Source organism: Corticium candelabrum, chromosome 1 (assembly GCF_963422355.1).
Source record: "Corticium candelabrum chromosome 1, ooCorCand1.1, whole genome shotgun sequence".
In the NCBI taxonomy this organism is placed as follows: Eukaryota; Metazoa; Porifera; class Homoscleromorpha; order Homosclerophorida; family Plakinidae; genus Corticium; species Corticium candelabrum.
This window is the reverse complement of record NC_085085.1, coordinates 9,280,741-9,297,305: the sequence shown is the minus strand read 5'-3', so window position 1 is coordinate 9,297,305 and position 16,565 is coordinate 9,280,741. Positions and strand designations below refer to the sequence as shown.

Here is a 16,565-nt window from a genome sequence, read left to right as displayed (position 1 = left end):
CTTCCTCTTCTTTCGATTAGATTGCCCTTGCAGTATATGTATTGCAAATTCATGTTTCTGTTCTTATTCTCTGACCATTTCCGGTCAAAATCGTTTTTCCATATCAAATTTAGTTTTTTCTCGTTTCGAGTTTACTCTATGTCAAAATCAAGTAAGTAGTTATTTAGTGTTTCCACAATTGGTCAGGTCTAGTAATTTGCGTTCTATCACATCGAGCTCATGCGTTTCATTTCCAAGTTTATTGTAGTAACTCAAAATCGTTCACAGTCTAGTCAATACATTATTTAAACTGTCAAATCAAACTCGAAAAACTCCATTTTATACATATGCAGGACTAATGCACTGGTGTCGTTTAGAGGGACAGTTCTTTAAACGGTCCAACAGGAACACAAAATGAACTAACATAAACCAAATTTAACAAAGTTGAGATGAGCAATATAGTATACAAAATTGATTAGAGACAAGACGAATTCAAATAGATGTGAACTCTCAACAGTATATAGTTCGATTTCTCAGACATTAATTAAAGAATATTTCTATAAATCCAGTATTTCTGAGTACAGCTAGTGTTCTCATTGCAACTCAACTAAGCAGTTCATCTACATAATTTGTAAGATCTCGACCCTAATCCAAAATTCTCTAACTCTCCAATCTCTAGAGTGCTATTTCTAGGTTTTTCTTATGGTACCTCATATCTTTCTCCATCTTCACTTTCCTCTTCACAATCATAAACCGACTAAGATATATGACTGCTTGCCACCGTAATCAAAAGATCAGGACGGGCAGAAAGAAGTGCGGCCTCTGCCTGACGTTCCGCTGCTGAGTCGTCCTCTACTGTTGTGACGAGCAAGTCAATAGGAGGACTTCGTCTTGTCCCTACTTTCGTAAGCACACCCGTCCTTCCCACTTTCTCATTCTCATTTCTCATATTCAGCCTTAACCGACAAGGTCTTAAACTCGACGATGAGTCATCATCTCCAGCAACAGCCATAACTGTCGAACAAGCTGTAGTATCAACAGTACCTAACGTCTTTCCTCTTTGATGATGATTCTCATCTTTACTGTCATCACGTGTCTTCTTATTGTGAGGTACGTGTACAACAGTTTTATACGAGACACCTTTCCCAATGACCACACTTCGTTCCAGTGGTAAAGTTGATCGATCACAAACTGATCCTCCCGACGGCGCTAATAATGAGGAAGAAAGACATCTCCCCTTGGCACGCATAGAAGACAACTGAGTATTCATACGCCTCCTGTAAGTCGCATATGCATCACTCTTTGATGAATTCGGTGGTATTAAACCCAACCTTTCATTCTGTAGTTGGCGTGCATGAAAAGCAGACACCATTGTCGACGATGGTTTACTGGTACATTTATGATCACGCCTCCTGTTAATTCGTTGCTTGTGCGGCAGAAAGTCAATCAAATGGTTTATTGGTCTGCCATGACGTGAGTCGCCAGCAAGTCCAGCCAAGTCCACATTCAGTCGCAGAGAGTTTACTTCTTGTCCTGGCAGATTCAACGTCACCTCTTCTGAGCCTACGTCTCTCTGCGAATAACCATGTAGGTTGGACCTCAACGGCCGTCTATGTCCACTTGGTTGCTCCTTGTGTTGTGGAAATGATTTCACAATAGATGGATGTACAAGTTCGAGACCAACCGATTTCCTGCTTGTTGCGGCTGCGTCTACTCTACCTTCTTCCCCAACATCTTCCTTTACCTTTACTATTGCTGCTGCAGTCGACTTGCTGTCAAGCAATGGCTTACGAACACTATTCTGCCCTTGCATGTCAACCAAGACTATAGCTTTTTGATGGTGATGTTGAACTTCTTTGTACCTCTTTTGAAGCTCAACAACACTGGTAGGCTCGATGGTTTTATTCGCAGAATATGTGCTTTGTGTTCCACGGAGACTCTTTCGGTTTGGTTTAAGTAACAAACTTTTCTTAAGGATGCGGTTTGGAAAGTTCCACTGTGACAGGTGCGGCCAAAACGAATTTAAACATCCCACTGAACTAAGTTCAACATCACCGCTAGGCATTGAAGAAGACATAGGACGAAATGGACTAACGTTGTACGTATACTTATCTCGTAATTCTTTGACATTAGACAACCGAGCCATTCCATGCATCTCCTAAATACGACAGTATATATACGATCGAAAAACAACTAAAACAAAATGTGATAAACCAAAGACCTCTAGCAACTCATTCGACTCGAAAGCAGTGCCTTCTTGCATCTGACGGCTTATTTCTTCCATAGCAGAGTAAAATTCATCTGATGATTTTAGAGACATAAGCCTCCTACAAAGGAAATAAGAAACCGTGTGTGAAAGGCCATAAATCATGCAATGATTGCATGAGCAAATGCCATGCACATTCAACAGCGACAAAGCCAAGCTCAACTCATGCATAATTGCCGACTTCGATAATTCTTTAATTCAAACCCTTGTATCTGCAAGGAACCTAAAATGCATGCTTTTGACAATGTAACTAACAGTCTAACGCATCACACAACACATAATTTGCAACGCCATCCAATACCACTCTTTCCCTATACGTTGTATATACACAGCAGCGTCACTGCTAGCGTGACTGTCTGTTCACTTAGTACTGTTACCTGTCCATCCCCTTTGTGCATGCCTAAGCTTATCCCACCCGACCTAAAATCTTTCATGCTCAATTGTCGGTCTTTCCACTCCTTGTGAGCCCACGTATCTCATCGACCAACCTTTGATCTGTCATTCTAGTTGTCTGATACATTATTCATCTGGACCTAATTAATTAATTAATTAGTATATCTTCAAACAGCAAACGTTTGGGATGGTCTTAATTAGAGTGAAGATTAGTGAACCCAACTATCTGCCATCCATTCTCTGAACTTATCTTCGCTCTAAAAATTATCACGAAACTGTCTTATACCCACGACAAACTCTGCAGCTACCTTCAAATCCATTGGATACATTGACTAACCCAATAATGAAAGTATATAGAACCAAATACTTTATAAATCACGAGAAGGTCTACAATCCAAGGCTCCAACTTAGTAAACACTTACAGTAACCAATTTGTAATATATTAAATCAAAATGACATTCCAAGTAAACACAACTTACGGAGAAATCAGTTTCCATATAGAGAGACCAGCACACAGAATGACTTCTGATCCTTCAAGCAGAATAGAGTCCCACAGTCGAAGTACACAGTCAAGAGGCAGACATACGGCAAACAGAGTAAGAAACCACTGAATAGTAAACACGTTGATGAGTGGAGGTTCATAAGATTCTCTTGCATCCGACACGCCGTCGTCACGCAGACGTAACTGTAAGAGATGAGCGTAGAGCTTTGGCAAGTGAGCCTGCATGAGACCGTGAAACACTTCAATATCAGCGAGCAGTGAATGAAGATTTCGCGAAAAGTAGTGTGGTGGCATAACCCGGTCTATAATGTAAATCATAACCTGCAATACAAACAACAAAAGCAATAAATAATAAAATTCCAACAGAAACCACAGGTCAAAACAGAAACTTTTTGAAACATATATAGCAATAAACACACTAAAATCTTTGATAGTACACATGAAGAGAATACAATACGTAAGCAAACAATCAAGCAGATATACACAGAAATGAATACAAATAAATGAAGACAGTCAAACAGACATGAGAAACAGACAAAAGACAAACAGTCCAACAGGCTGGTCTGGCCTCCTTGCGTGCGTCATTTCACTTTGGTCAGCGCCTATGAAGTCTTCATGCAGCTATACCATTGTTGTGAACCACACCTCTGGTACGTAACTCACGATTTTTTTACTCAAAACGGTCTAGATTCCAATTTGGATATCGCCTCAGTTCATTCATAGAGCTCAGACTATATCTTGTGACGTTGAAGGTACACTAGCCAAATGACAGCAGAAAGGAAACACCTACCAGACAAAACACCAGTCTGGACTAATCTACTTAGCCGAGCAACCCAAACGCTGGAAAGATGTACATGGAAATTTCCTTCATGTTATGTCCAAAAAATCAGCAATGTCAGTCAACCCAACGCTGCAAAGCATGTTGATTTCTGACAACAAAAGGGGATTCCTGTAACGTGAGTGTATATCTACAACTGCTAAGTGCAATGCGCAAAACTGAGGATCGAAAACTGCATTTGCTCAATATTGAGAACACGGACGCTACATCATTTGCACCCATGCACGATTAGCCACTGACTTAAATGCACACACAACAACAAAAGAATGTAACATCAAAGCAGACAGCATTAACACAAAAATTCACACAAACACCAGACAAGCACTGAAACCACAATGAAACAAAAAGGTACTACAACAGACTAGCCGTACCTTCAGCGCATCTTCTTCATGGCCATCCATAACTTGAAGAAGTAGTGCAACCATCACATTGAAGCCCTGGCAATAGCCAACATCTTTGTTCCATCGTGCATAAGCTAGTAGAACGCACTTAAGTGACAATTTGCTGGAGCTAGCGTCGCCAGCTGAGTAGCCACTATAACCAGTTCTGTGTAAATCCTGCAAATCAAATGGTACTGTACTAACATGCTACGTACTACTATCCATACAGCACTCCCGATGTTGTACAATTAAGCAATGAGCACATGCATACCATATTTCCGCGTATGCAACAGCAGGGCTTTATTAAACATTTTGGTACTGTGTGCCTTTGTACAGTGTGGTTAGGAATAGGGTAGAAGCCATGGAATTCCATGAAGGATTGCAGACAAAGGAAGACACCACTGGCCCATTTCTCTGATGTGGTTGCTTCCTCCACAGATACATTGTCAGTGGTGACTGACCTCATACTTCTGTTACACATGCTGCAGACTTTCATCACACATGTCTTCCTTTGTCTGCAATCCTCCAGGGAAATGCATGGTTTCTACCCTATTCCTAGGCTCGAGTGTCCAGCTGGTCATCTCCCCCTGTGGCGGAGAAAGACCGGTTGGAGACATTCGCCACTCAAAGGAAACCGCTGCCTCTCTATCCTCCAATCAGGATTTTACGTTTGGTTAGTGTTTGTGCATGCACGTGTATTCACGATAACTGCTAATAGCAATGCCCGTCGCTATTGGCTCTCTACTAATGGCTTTGTAACTAAGTAGTCAATTGCTTTTACCGTCTGATATCACATTTTGTTAGCATGTGAGCTACACCTGCTTGTCGCCTTCTCTTTTGTCTTCCGTTTTGTACTTGGAGGACTAGGCAGCGCATGCAAAACAACTTCTAGTAGCTTAGGGTGTTGTACGTTGCATGCATTAAACGAGTAGACCATCTACAAAGCGTGGTATTTGTACTCAACGCAGGGCGACGTGCAGAGCTATGATCTGCGTACATTGCGGTCAACCTTTGGTTGGCTTCTGTGGTAAACTTTGAGTCTAGCGATCTTAGAACGAGAGACAGACAATGAGAAGAGCTGGAGAGAGTCGACCTGTTGTTTGTAGACTTGGATGGCACGTGTCAAGACTACACGCACTTGCGTCAGAGCGAAATTACATTAGCAAAGAGCCAATAGAGACGTGCATCCCTATGGAGGATGCCCAAACATTGAACGGCACTCTGATTGGAGGATAGAGAGTCGGCGGTTTGTTTGAGTGGCGAATGTCTCCGCCGCGGGGGGGGGGAGATGACTGGCTGGACACTCGAGCCTACCCTATTCCCTAACCACACTGTACAAAGGCACATAGAACCAAATGTTCTAATAAGCATGTTCTAATAAGAGCCCTACCCTTGTATACGCAGAAATACTGACTGTCGCTAAATTATGAAATGATCACATAAGACACACCATTTATTATTATTATTATAAAGATAGACTTTCTACAATGTAGGTCCTCTGTTTGTCTCTTTGTGTCTTTCATGTCTTCCATTAATGCTTAATTAATGGCAAACATCTCTATCCAAGTTAGTTACATCTCATGTTACCTTCACGATCTGTATTCCCAAGTCATCGTCATCAGGATTGCTATGCTCGCTAAAAGCAAATCTCATCACATCCTGCCAGTCAACATCCTGTAGACCACAACTAGCCAAGGAAAGCCAAATCTGAACACAATACCATTTCAATTATCAATCAAATGCTCTGTAAGTGAATTAATTGTAATCGGCTATGCTCACATTGGGTCTAAGCATATCTGGAATACCCACAGGATGTCGCGTCATCACCTTGACCGCTTTAGTCCACTGAATTTAAAATGTAGCGCTAAAGCCACTGAAGTGGTGAAGTTGAGAAACAGCGACTATAGAGGCTCACCTTACTGAATGACTTCTCTCCATAATTAGGGGACAAACTAAACTTCAGTTGTAGAGCAGAATTATCTGCAGGTTCAACACGATGCACTTCTGTAACATAACAAAGTGATTAATAACTTTTTTCTGATGTCTTAATTTAAATTCCTCCAAAATAGTGAAAAATGTACAATTTGTCCTACTTAGTTAATTTGAAGACATTGTATTGCCCGATTGTTATATGTTCAATACACATGTTAGTCAACCACCCACAAATCAAAATTGACAAATCATGCCTTGCTATTTTAATACATCATTTGTATAACAAATGTTTACAAAGGCAATATATAACTAAAACCTATGTACTGTCATCATGGTCATAAGATCAATCAGTGATACGTTAAATGTGGCTGAAGGGTCAAACATAGCACCTGCTAAATTGACTTAAAATACACTACATAACCACAGAACACCTCAAAAGTTATTTAGAACGGGCTAGGGCCGTTCTCAAACTCCACAAAACACTTCTACATTAGAAACATGATCATAAATTCAATCAGACCAATAGCCAGCTACTGTTATGTTTTCCAAATCCTTGAAGTGTGACAGAAAAAGAGCACGTCTAGGTTCTTACTGTATACTAGTTTAACATACAGTATGTAGTACGTGTAGTTGTTGCCTTACTGGAGCTGTCAAGTGTCCTGTCAATGACTCCCTATTCGATGATGATTTCAGTTGTTATAAAAAATGTTGTAACACCACCAGTAAACCAAAAGGACAATCAGCAAGCAAGTATTATGTTCCAAATGTCACCAGAAATAACACCAAAATTTCTCCCTGTTTTAAAAGTTAGGAAACCATTAAACTGTTGTGTTACCAGCCGGTTGTGTGTGTGTGTGGTGTGTGTGTGTGTGTGTGTGTGTGTGTGTGTGTGTGTGTGGTGTGTGTGTGTGTGTGTGTGTGTGTGTGTGTGTGTGTGTGTGTGTGTGCCAGTCTCTATGCAGCCAAGTTCCCTGCAAATGTTAGCATGGATGCCCGCCCCTCCCTTGCTTGCCCAAGCTGACCGTTTATGGTTGGTTGCATACAACTAGACCACCTCATGGTGTCAAACTTCGTTGGAAAAATAAAGTTATGAGAGATCTAAGACTGTTGGATATCAATAGAAACTGGCAAACATTAGCATACCAAAGAGCAATGTGGAGGCATGTGTGCTCTGACGGAGTTCGGGCTGTTGCTATGAGTAAAGCAACAGAACACAAAAAATGTAAAGAATGGATTATCTGTCAGGGAAACAGTTCCAGCCATGAAGGACCAACCCTTTACTGTGACAAATGTGTATGACAATTCAAGACAAAATCAGGGATGAAATGCCATAATTGTGAGAAGTAAACGACCACATCAGAACGAATTAAATCATCAGGACTACAGTGTGTCAATTGCAAAAGATTTTTCTTGACAATCTCTGACATAAAATGGCCTAAATGCAACACCCAGTGTGTGTGTGTGTGTGTGCGTGCTGTGTGTGTGTGTGTGTGTGTGTGTGTGTGTGTGTGTGTGTGTGTGTGTGTGCGTGCTGTGTGTGTGTGTGTGTGTGTGTGTGTGTGTGTGCCTGTGTCTGTGTGTGTGTGTGTGTCATTTCTCTTCAATACGTGCACTCTCTGTATAGCCAACTATTCTAACACGTCCTTGATTTCATCTCACCAGCCTTTGTAGACTCCTTCCTACCAAGCCACGACTTCAACACTGTCGTCACAACACGACAATTCTTGTCTACCTGATTCCTACACTTCTCTCTCTGTTTCAGTGTGGCTAGAAGCCGCGTCGAAGTCTCGCGCACTCGAGCAGCCCATCTCTTAGCGAGACCTCGCAGTTCCACAACACTGAGCTGCTCTAGGTACGAGCGATCACTATTTTCACAACCGAAGTTGGTCCCACCTCCGATGACCGAGTTGGATTCCGGAAGACAGTCTGTCAAATCTTCTGTCAGTCGGCGGTGTGAACTTCTTCTGGTCCGACTCGAATATATCTCAGCTAGTAAGCTGTCTACTAACGAACTCTGACGGGAGAAACGATCAAGTATGGGCGACGCTAGGGGCGTGTAGACAGGTGAATCATTGTCGCGGCCATCCGTCACAGTAGAATCGTAGATTGAAGAGTTGAGACTGCACGTGCTTCCGTATACTGACAAATCATCAGCGTCTTCGAGGGAATTGTACTTGTTACACGTTTTCGAATTCATGGCGTAGTGTGGATTGCAGCCCCGGATGAGCTTCCATCACATCACCACTACGTCTCGTATGGTACCGCCTTTCTGGGCGGGAGTAAGTATGTAAACAAATTCTTCAGCGCGTGTCATACTAATTAGTCTCGCGTAGCCAGACCCCTTGCGAATTTTTTTTGGGGCCCACTTTCTTTAGTACCCGGATAAACGTCCCGTATAAGCTGTAATCTGCACGTGCCATAAGCCCGTCCTTCACGTGCCGGCTTTACGTAATCCGCGCCAAATCCAGTCAAAAGTGCGTTTAGTCCCGCCTGTTTCTTTCGCGACATGTTTGCCAAGTTTTCGAGCTCTTTTCTTACGACATTCAAGGGCAGGTTAGATAGTGAAGCCATACTTATGCACACGTACATGAGACTCAATCTGCACTCCATCACGTGTCTACTTCTTTTTCAGTGCATCTAGGTCCGCTAGACACCTAAACAGGCAAGATTGTACGAGACTGACCTTTCCCAATGTGAGTCCAGAGAAGGGCCAGCTCATCACTGTGAGCAAAGCCACTCACTTTAGCGACCCACACAGTAGCCCAATGATGCCCTGCCTGCAGAAATCTGGCTGGAAGAATCAATGAGCAGGCTGGAGACAACACTCAAGCCGGTGCATTCCTATTTGGCGTATTCAATCTTGAAGGAATTAGAGAGTTCCAAGCAATACATGAAGCCAAATCCATTGCCTCCCAGGTATATGTACGTGAATTTTACTAATTAACCGTAATTCGCTAAAGCACACTTGAAGCAGTATGCAAGAGTTACTAAATGCAACATTGTACACACACAACTACAAACAGGTTTTTATTTGACTTGCTACTCAGTACTGATATGCCACAGATTGTTATCAGTGCTCAGTATACACTTAGCTTATTATGTATGTGGTTTGTGTGTGTGTGTGTGTGTGTGTGTGTGTGTGTGTGTGTGTGTGTGTGTGTGTGTGTGTGTGTGTGTGTGTGTGTGTGTGTGTGTGTGTGTGGTGTATTTATATTATTATATCCAACCGGTAATGACTATAACTGGTTAGAATTGAATTATACAGCATCGTAAACTGGTCAACAAATGTCACAGCTGTTGCACTAGCAGCTTGAATAGTGGCATGATTTTGCTGGACACGACTTTGACATGCCATTCATTGCTCCAACCTTCCAAATATATGCAATCTTCTTCACATGTCCTACACACAATGCAAAATATTAAGCATAGCATTTCTTCAGTAAAATTTTTCATTTAATTAATCAATTAATTAAAAGACTGTACAGTACATGAACTGGTTACTTGTACAGTGTAATGACATGGACCACACTCGCTGAACCATTGATTTTCAAGGGACCAATATATATGGACATTTGTTGCTGTCCAGAACACCACAAAAAAGTATAGCTGCACCATTTTTGCAGCACTGGCTGTTAAAGGCAAAACATACATACATGCCTGAACTGGAACATGTACAAAATCCCTTTTTTGCTAAAGTTGCACTGATAAAACAGTTTTACTTATTCTCCAATAACTAATAATCTAGACCAATACAAGCTGATACGTATATACCGATCGATACAGGTAGCCAATCCAATATTTCACGATTATCTGTAATAGTGACAACTTAATTAGTTAACATTGAGTCATATTTGTGGTATCGTAGGTCTTGTACCCTGCCACAAGAAATAAACTTATTCCAAAAATTACAGAGGCAAATTGCAGTCCTCTCTTAAGTGAAAGTGTTCCTAGAATGAGATCTCTTCTTTAGCTTCAAATTCATCACGAGGCAACCCTCACATGCCAACCATACCTCTACACATGCACATCCTCTTTCTGTATTATTGGCTGCAACCAAACCATGTATCGTATACATGTAAAGTATATGTAAAGAATGTATAGCATACCTCACTTTTCCTACATTTATTTAATACTTAAATTTTTTAAATTGAGAAATTTTTTGAATAATCTGAGGTGTGTTGGGTTTGATAGTTAATTCAACATGTAAAATTATACCTAAAATCATATTTGTCTGTGAATTTACAGTTTGATAATGATTTCTACAGCCTACATTGATTGATTTATACAGTCTATTTATAGATAGTCAATATGATCTTATACAGCCAGTCAATATCGATTGATATATAGTAAGACTATTATTGCTCAATCCTTCGTTTTAGTTCTCGTTTGAATTCCTTGTTATCTACAAGCAGTGCATGCCAAATAATTTCACTGGTTGCATCATGGGGTTTTATCCACAAAAAACGTCTATGTCCACACTAAAGAACAAGGTCACCAAAATAATCCATGTTTCCACATAGACGTCTTGCTGCTTCTTGACTAACTTGAAATAGAGAATGTCAGTCTTCGAAACAAGGTTAAGCTCAACACTATTGCTAATGTATATATCAATCAATATTTACTGTACAGTATACATCAATCAATATTGCCTGTATACAATAATATTGACTATATATAAATTGGCGGTACAAATCAATCAATGTAGGCTGTATAAATCATTATCAAACTGCAAATTAACAGACAAATGATTGAAACTAAATTTTAGATGTTGAATTAATTAACTATCAAACCCAGCACACACCAGCACACGTCAAAGTATTCTAAAAATTTCTCAAAATTCTTTAAATTAAATATTAAGCAAATGTTGACAAAGCAAGGTATACATAATAGCATTGCTTACACACAAATGTTTAGAATATCAATCTTGATAATTGAATCCTTGCCCAAAATCTATTTATTTATTAGAAACGTACCAAGAATTTTTTCAACTGCTGCTCTAAAACTCAATTGCTATACCTAATTCCTGATTTATGTAGTTAGCAGACCATTCCCATGCCAAACTGCAAGCAGAAGAAGATGCTCCTAACAGCACACACATATTCAACACACGTTGAGGCCAAGAAAGACGCTACCACAATAGAATCAAACAAGAACTACAAATACCGGAATCGTTACTGTTGACTTTCTGCACAGTGCGTCGTGTACAAGAAACCCGGGACAGCAAGGATAATATCCAGGCACTTGGACACACACAACACACACACACACACACACACACACACACACACACACACACACACACACACACAGACAAAGACAGACAAACACAGACAGACAGACAGACAGACATACATACAGACAGACAGACAGACAGACACAAACACACACACACACACACACACACACCCACACACACACACACCCACACACACACACAGACAAACACACACACACCCTCACCTATCGGTTTTCTTAGTGTGACTATCCGCCCACTAACAGTCAAATTTGATGTTCCTTTGTTGTCTGACTGGGCTGATAGAGACGTCATCACTTCCTTTACAACTCCAACTGACACAAGAGACGAGTTCTCATTACTGATATTTAGCCAAGCAACACACAAGAGTGATTCTCACGGAAATTTGGCATCTCCGTGTCCTGTGCTTGAACCAAGTTGGTAGAAGCACAAACAGACGGTCTGACAGCAACTAAAACAAAATACAAAATGTAGATCTTTACTGTGGAGGGATGGAGGGATTGTACAGGATTAGTGTCTTCTTTCATTCATGAATCTGTCCATCAGTCTGCTTGTATGTCCATCTCTCTGTCTGTCCATTGTTTGTCCATCTCTCTGTCTGTTTGTCTACTTATCGGTCCATTGTCTGTCTGTCTGTCTGTTCATCTGTCTGTTTGTATGTCCATCTCTCTGTCTGTCCTCTCTCTCTCTCCTGTCTGTGTATTGTTTGTCCATCTTTCTGTCTGTTTGTCTACTTGTCTGTCCATTTGTCTGTGTCTGTATGTCCATCTGTCTATCTGTCTGTCCATCTTTCTGTCTGTTTGTCTACTTGTCTGTCCATCTTTCTGTCTGTTTGTCTACTTGACTGTCCATTATCTGTCTGTCTGTCATCTGTCTGTATGTATGTATGTCCATCTCTCTGTCTGTCCTTCTCTCCATCTGTCTATCTGTCCATTGTCTATCCATCCATCCAAACATCTATAGATAAGTGCCATTTTGTGTGTCCCGTCCGTACGTGGAAGTTTCGTCATGCTGTACAGACAGGAAGTAGAGTCGGGACAGGGTGGAGGCTAGTCACTTTGATTCTCCATCTGTCTGTCTGTCTGTCTGTCTGTCCATCCATCCAAACATCATTGATTCTCCATCTGTCTGTCTGTCTGTCTGTCTGTCCATTTGCCTGTCTGTCTGTCCATCTGTCTGTCAATACATATATTTAAAATTTCAACACTATTACGTCTGTCCATCTGCCTGTCTGTCTGTCCATCTGTCTGTCTGTCCATCCATCCAAACATCTTTGATTCTCCATCTGTCTACACGTCTTCCCTTCCATCCAATCAACTTCCCATCATCCGTCTCTTTCCCTGTCTGTCTGTCAAGTCCAACCATTTGCCCACTTGTCTGTACATGCTGCTATCCCCTGAACTCTCCCATTAATTAATTAAAACATCGTACCAACTGGCTGTGTCGTTGACATCACCGGCATTGAGCTCGTTCCCAGTGTGATCACATTTCTTGGCTTGAAATGCTTGAAAGGACAGTTGGGCTTGAGGCAGCCACTCGGTTGAATCTCAAAGCAACACAACAACTCACTCTTCAACGGCTAAACATTCGACATTCTCACAAGAATGTGAGAAATAGACGAAAGTGTCACCATTCACAGTGATATGCATATGTCTGAACGGACATGCTGATCAAAAGCACGACCCTTGTAGCCACAACGCACAGACAGTGTTGTTACCGAGTGCAGCTTGACTGTGACAGAAAGGGCATTGGTCACCCTGGAATAGAGACGACAGTCAAGACGTACAAAAAATAAAAAATAATTTGCATACAAATAATTTATATAAATAAATTATTATTAAATAACAAAAATAAAAAAAATTGTATACAATTAATTTATATAAATTAATTATATGCAAATTATTAATTAATTAATTTTTATTAATTAATTAATTTTTATTAATTAATTAATAAATCAATAATTTGCATACAATTAATTTGTATTTTTATTTATTTATATAAATTAATTGTATGCAAATTATTTATTTATTTATTTTTTATTTATTAATATAAATAAATAGCATACAATTAATTTATATTAATAAATTATTAATCAATAATTCACATGATTGGTGACTATATCAACTGTACCTTCAGACATTCAGTATTATAATAGAAGTAACAGTCGTCTCCTTTCGTAGCCATTCGATCGCCTCAACCCTGCAACACATATGAAATACATCCAACACATAAACTAATCGACGTCATGCAACTTCTGTGTTTCACACCACAAAAAGGACACAACAGACAAAGAGACTTGAAATGAGTTTAGATGAAAAGTGCGTGGGTGTGGCAGATAGGTGTGTGTGTGTGTGTGTGTGTGTGTGTGTGTGTGTGTGTGTGTGTGTGTGTGTGTGTGTGTGTGTGTGTGTGTGTGTGTGGTGTATTTACCATTCATGATACATTTGTCATCTGTCAATTGTTTGTCAACCTGTCTGTCAATTGTTTGTCTATGTGTCTGTCCATTGTTTGTCTGTGTCTATCAGTTGTTTGTCCACCTGTCTGTCCATTGCTTGCCTGTGTCTATCAATTGTTTGTTCACCTGTCTGTCCATTGCTTGCCTGTGTCTGTCAATTGTTTGTTCACCTGTCTGTATGTCCATCTGTCTGTCAATTGTTTGTCTGTCTGTCTGTCCCATCCATTTCTGTCCATCTGTCTGTCTGTGTGTCTGTCCATCTGTCTGTCTGTGTGTCTGTCCATCTGTCTGTCTGTGTCTATCCATCTGTCTGTCTGTGTGCCTGTCTATCTCTCTGTCTGTGAGTCTGTCCATCTGTCTGTATGAGTCTGTCCATCTGTACATCTGTGTGTCTGTCCATCTGTCCGTCTATCCATCTGTCTGTGACAGTGTCAGTCTATCCGTTTGTCTGCTTATCCGTCACTCTATCAGCAAACACGTGCTACACAATCCAGTCACTGCAATCTGTACCCAATGCTGCTGCTTTGTCCTTCACAACAGCCAACTTCTCATCCTTCACGTTCTCCACTCCTCGTTGCTGTTGATCCCCATCAGCTCCTTGCAGGCGTAGCTCTTGTAAAAAGATTGCCAACCCATTAGCTTCTATAGCAGTCTTCACCAAAAGTCAGATGAAGAGTACTTGCAGTCCCTCTCTGTTGATATTCAGTGGCATAATGAAGACATACGACATTCTTTCAAAGAATCAGCCATGCTGGATGATGACCTGTTCCAACAGAAAAGGCAGAAAACAACCATGAAGGAGACTGAAATACCCAGTAGTTGTGAAGACAAGAATCAGACAATTGAGACAGTCAAAACAAGTCTCAATGAAGTCACGGTTGACCTAGAAACTGGACTTGCCCCCAACATGACAAATAATGATGACTATCTGACAGCTGTTAAAAAGTTTTGTGAAACTACTGGAAATGTTGAGGAAAATCAACACATCCACCGACCAAGCAGCAGCGTTTAGTTTCAGCATTACACACTTTTGGCAGTCATACAGGGATAACAAAGCACAGGCAAAGAATTTGGGTGCAGCCTACAGCCCTCAGCAGACGAAAACACATGAGAAATTCAAGCTCTGTTCCTGCAAAAGCTGGCTGCCCCAGTGTGTTTAATAGTAGGAGATCAACTCAAACAACTCCTTCTGTCAGTAGGTATGTGATGCCGAAGCGAATACAAAAGATAAAGAGACAGCACAGTCTGTCCGCCAGTATTCAGCAGAACAGCAAAAATGTTGACAGTTTATTATAAACTTTATACTTAGAAGCATGTTTACTATAGATATACAATGTAAGGTATAGATTACGTGTAAGCCCATGCAATGTTCCTGAAGAACTAAAAAGTTAATCTATGTCTACGTGACTATACGTACCGTAGTCTAGCTACTAGTAGTCTGCATATTTTAATAGATAGCTAGCTGTATTACGTGTACACCAGCTTGAAGAGGTCTCTGGTTGAACAGCTGAAAGTTGGAACAGCTCCTTTTGCGATGCAAGTGCACTGACGCAGATTTCTGCTGAATTATGAACTAAGAAAAATAAGTTATCACAACGTAAGGTAGACGAAACGTCTAGCCTACCTGCTATAGCTACTTTGTGCGTATGTGCTTTGATGGCCTCCGAGTTCGAAAATTACGACGCAGCTACCGCTTCAGCAACGTCAATGGTGTGGCGTCGCAAGGTGCGCAGTAGTCAACGAACGCAAACAACAATACAATCATGTTACGTTCCTTCTGCTAACGTCACGTGCAGATTACAGGTATACGGGACGTTTATCCGGGTACTAAAGAAAGTGGGCCCCAAAAAAAAATTCGCGACCCCTTTCCGCCGGGGAGGCCGCGGCGGAAAGGAGTCTGGCTACGCGAGACTAATACTGATGTTATTAGCTAGGAACTGAGCTTTCGATTGGACTTTGACGTTGTTCTAGCCTCTGTACTTGATTTTAGGCCGCTGTCAAGCGTTACTAAGAGATTACAGCTACGCTAGAGAGCGTAGCGGTGAAATGGCACTTGCAGTGCATCAGACGCCTTTGAACGCGTACACAGGTTCTCAGTTGAAGCTGCAATGCGTCACATGCCTCTACTGCAATGCATTGGACTGCTACCTAGGTACTGCACGCTAATTAGCGAAGATACCACGCGACAGTCGTTTCCTGTAGTCTACTACGCCGACAAAGTACACTTCTAGCTGACACTAATCTATGGCACGCGGAACGTGACTTTATTGGGTTAGTCACTTAAATAGGGTGTAAAACACATATATAGGGTGTAAAACACATATGTAGGATGTAAAACACATATGTAGGGTGTAAAACACGCATATATATATATATATATATATATATATATATATATATATATATATAGGGTGTAAAACACATATATAGAGTGTAAAACACATATAGACTGTAAAACACCCATATATATATATATATATATATATATATATATATATATATATATAGGGTGTAAAACACATATAGAGAGTGTAAAACACATATAGACTGTAAAACACCCATATAT

General features: G+C 40.7%; 2 protein-coding genes across 2 annotated transcripts; both read right to left on the bottom strand.

Annotated features, from left to right (window-relative positions):
- Positions 1–492: 492 nt before the first annotated feature.
- Positions 493–8,481, bottom strand: LOC134181369 (TBC1 domain family member 30-like). The gene is made up of 8 exons (XM_062648639.1): positions 7,950–8,481; positions 6,274–6,362; positions 6,138–6,203; positions 5,946–6,065; positions 4,350–4,535; positions 3,118–3,461; positions 2,201–2,306; positions 493–2,137 (listed from the first exon to the last, which is right to left on the bottom strand). The coding sequence occupies exons 3-8, from the start codon at positions 6,180–6,182 to the stop codon at positions 737–739; spliced, it is 2,202 nt and encodes a 733-aa protein (XP_062504623.1). The 5' UTR covers positions 6,183–6,203; positions 6,274–6,362; positions 7,950–8,481; the 3' UTR covers positions 493–736.
- Positions 8,482–9,509: 1,028 nt separating this feature from the next.
- Positions 9,510–15,225, bottom strand: LOC134189956 (uncharacterized). Its single transcript, XM_062658361.1, has 7 exons — positions 14,510–15,225; positions 13,675–13,743; positions 13,175–13,301; positions 12,976–13,123; positions 11,924–11,995; positions 11,751–11,858; positions 9,510–9,690 (listed from the first exon to the last, which is right to left on the bottom strand). Exons 3-7 carry the CDS (start codon positions 13,175–13,177, stop codon positions 9,593–9,595), a joined length of 429 nt encoding a protein of 142 aa, XP_062514345.1. The 5' UTR covers positions 13,178–13,301; positions 13,675–13,743; positions 14,510–15,225; the 3' UTR covers positions 9,510–9,592.
- Between the last annotated feature and the right edge of the window lie 1,340 nt (positions 15,226–16,565).

What these genes read in the sequence shown, in the direction of transcription:
- LOC134181369 (XM_062648639.1), bottom strand. Translation starts at nt 6,182, where the DNA reads ATGACGCGACATCCTGTGGGTATTCCAGATATGCTTAGACCCAAT. An exon ending in CAGATATGCTTAGACCCAAT is followed by an intron (nt 6,066 to 6,137) that starts GTGAGCATAGCC and finishes TATTGTGTTCAG; the next exon opens with ATTTGGCTTTCCTTGGCTAG. An exon ending in TGGGAATACAGATCGTGAAG is followed by an intron (nt 4,536 to 5,945) that starts GTAACATGAGAT and finishes TTTGATTTGCAG; the next exon opens with GATTTACACAGAACTGGTTA.
- LOC134189956 (XM_062658361.1), bottom strand. An exon ending in GTCAACGACACAGCCAGTTG is followed by an intron (nt 11,996 to 12,975) that starts GTACGATGTTTT and finishes ATTTTGTTTTAG; the next exon opens with TTGCTGTCAGACCGTCTGTT. An exon ending in CACACTAAGAAAACCGATAG is followed by an intron (nt 9,691 to 11,750) that starts GTGAGGGTGTGT and finishes CATTGTGTGTAG; the next exon opens with GACATGTGAAGAAGATTGCA.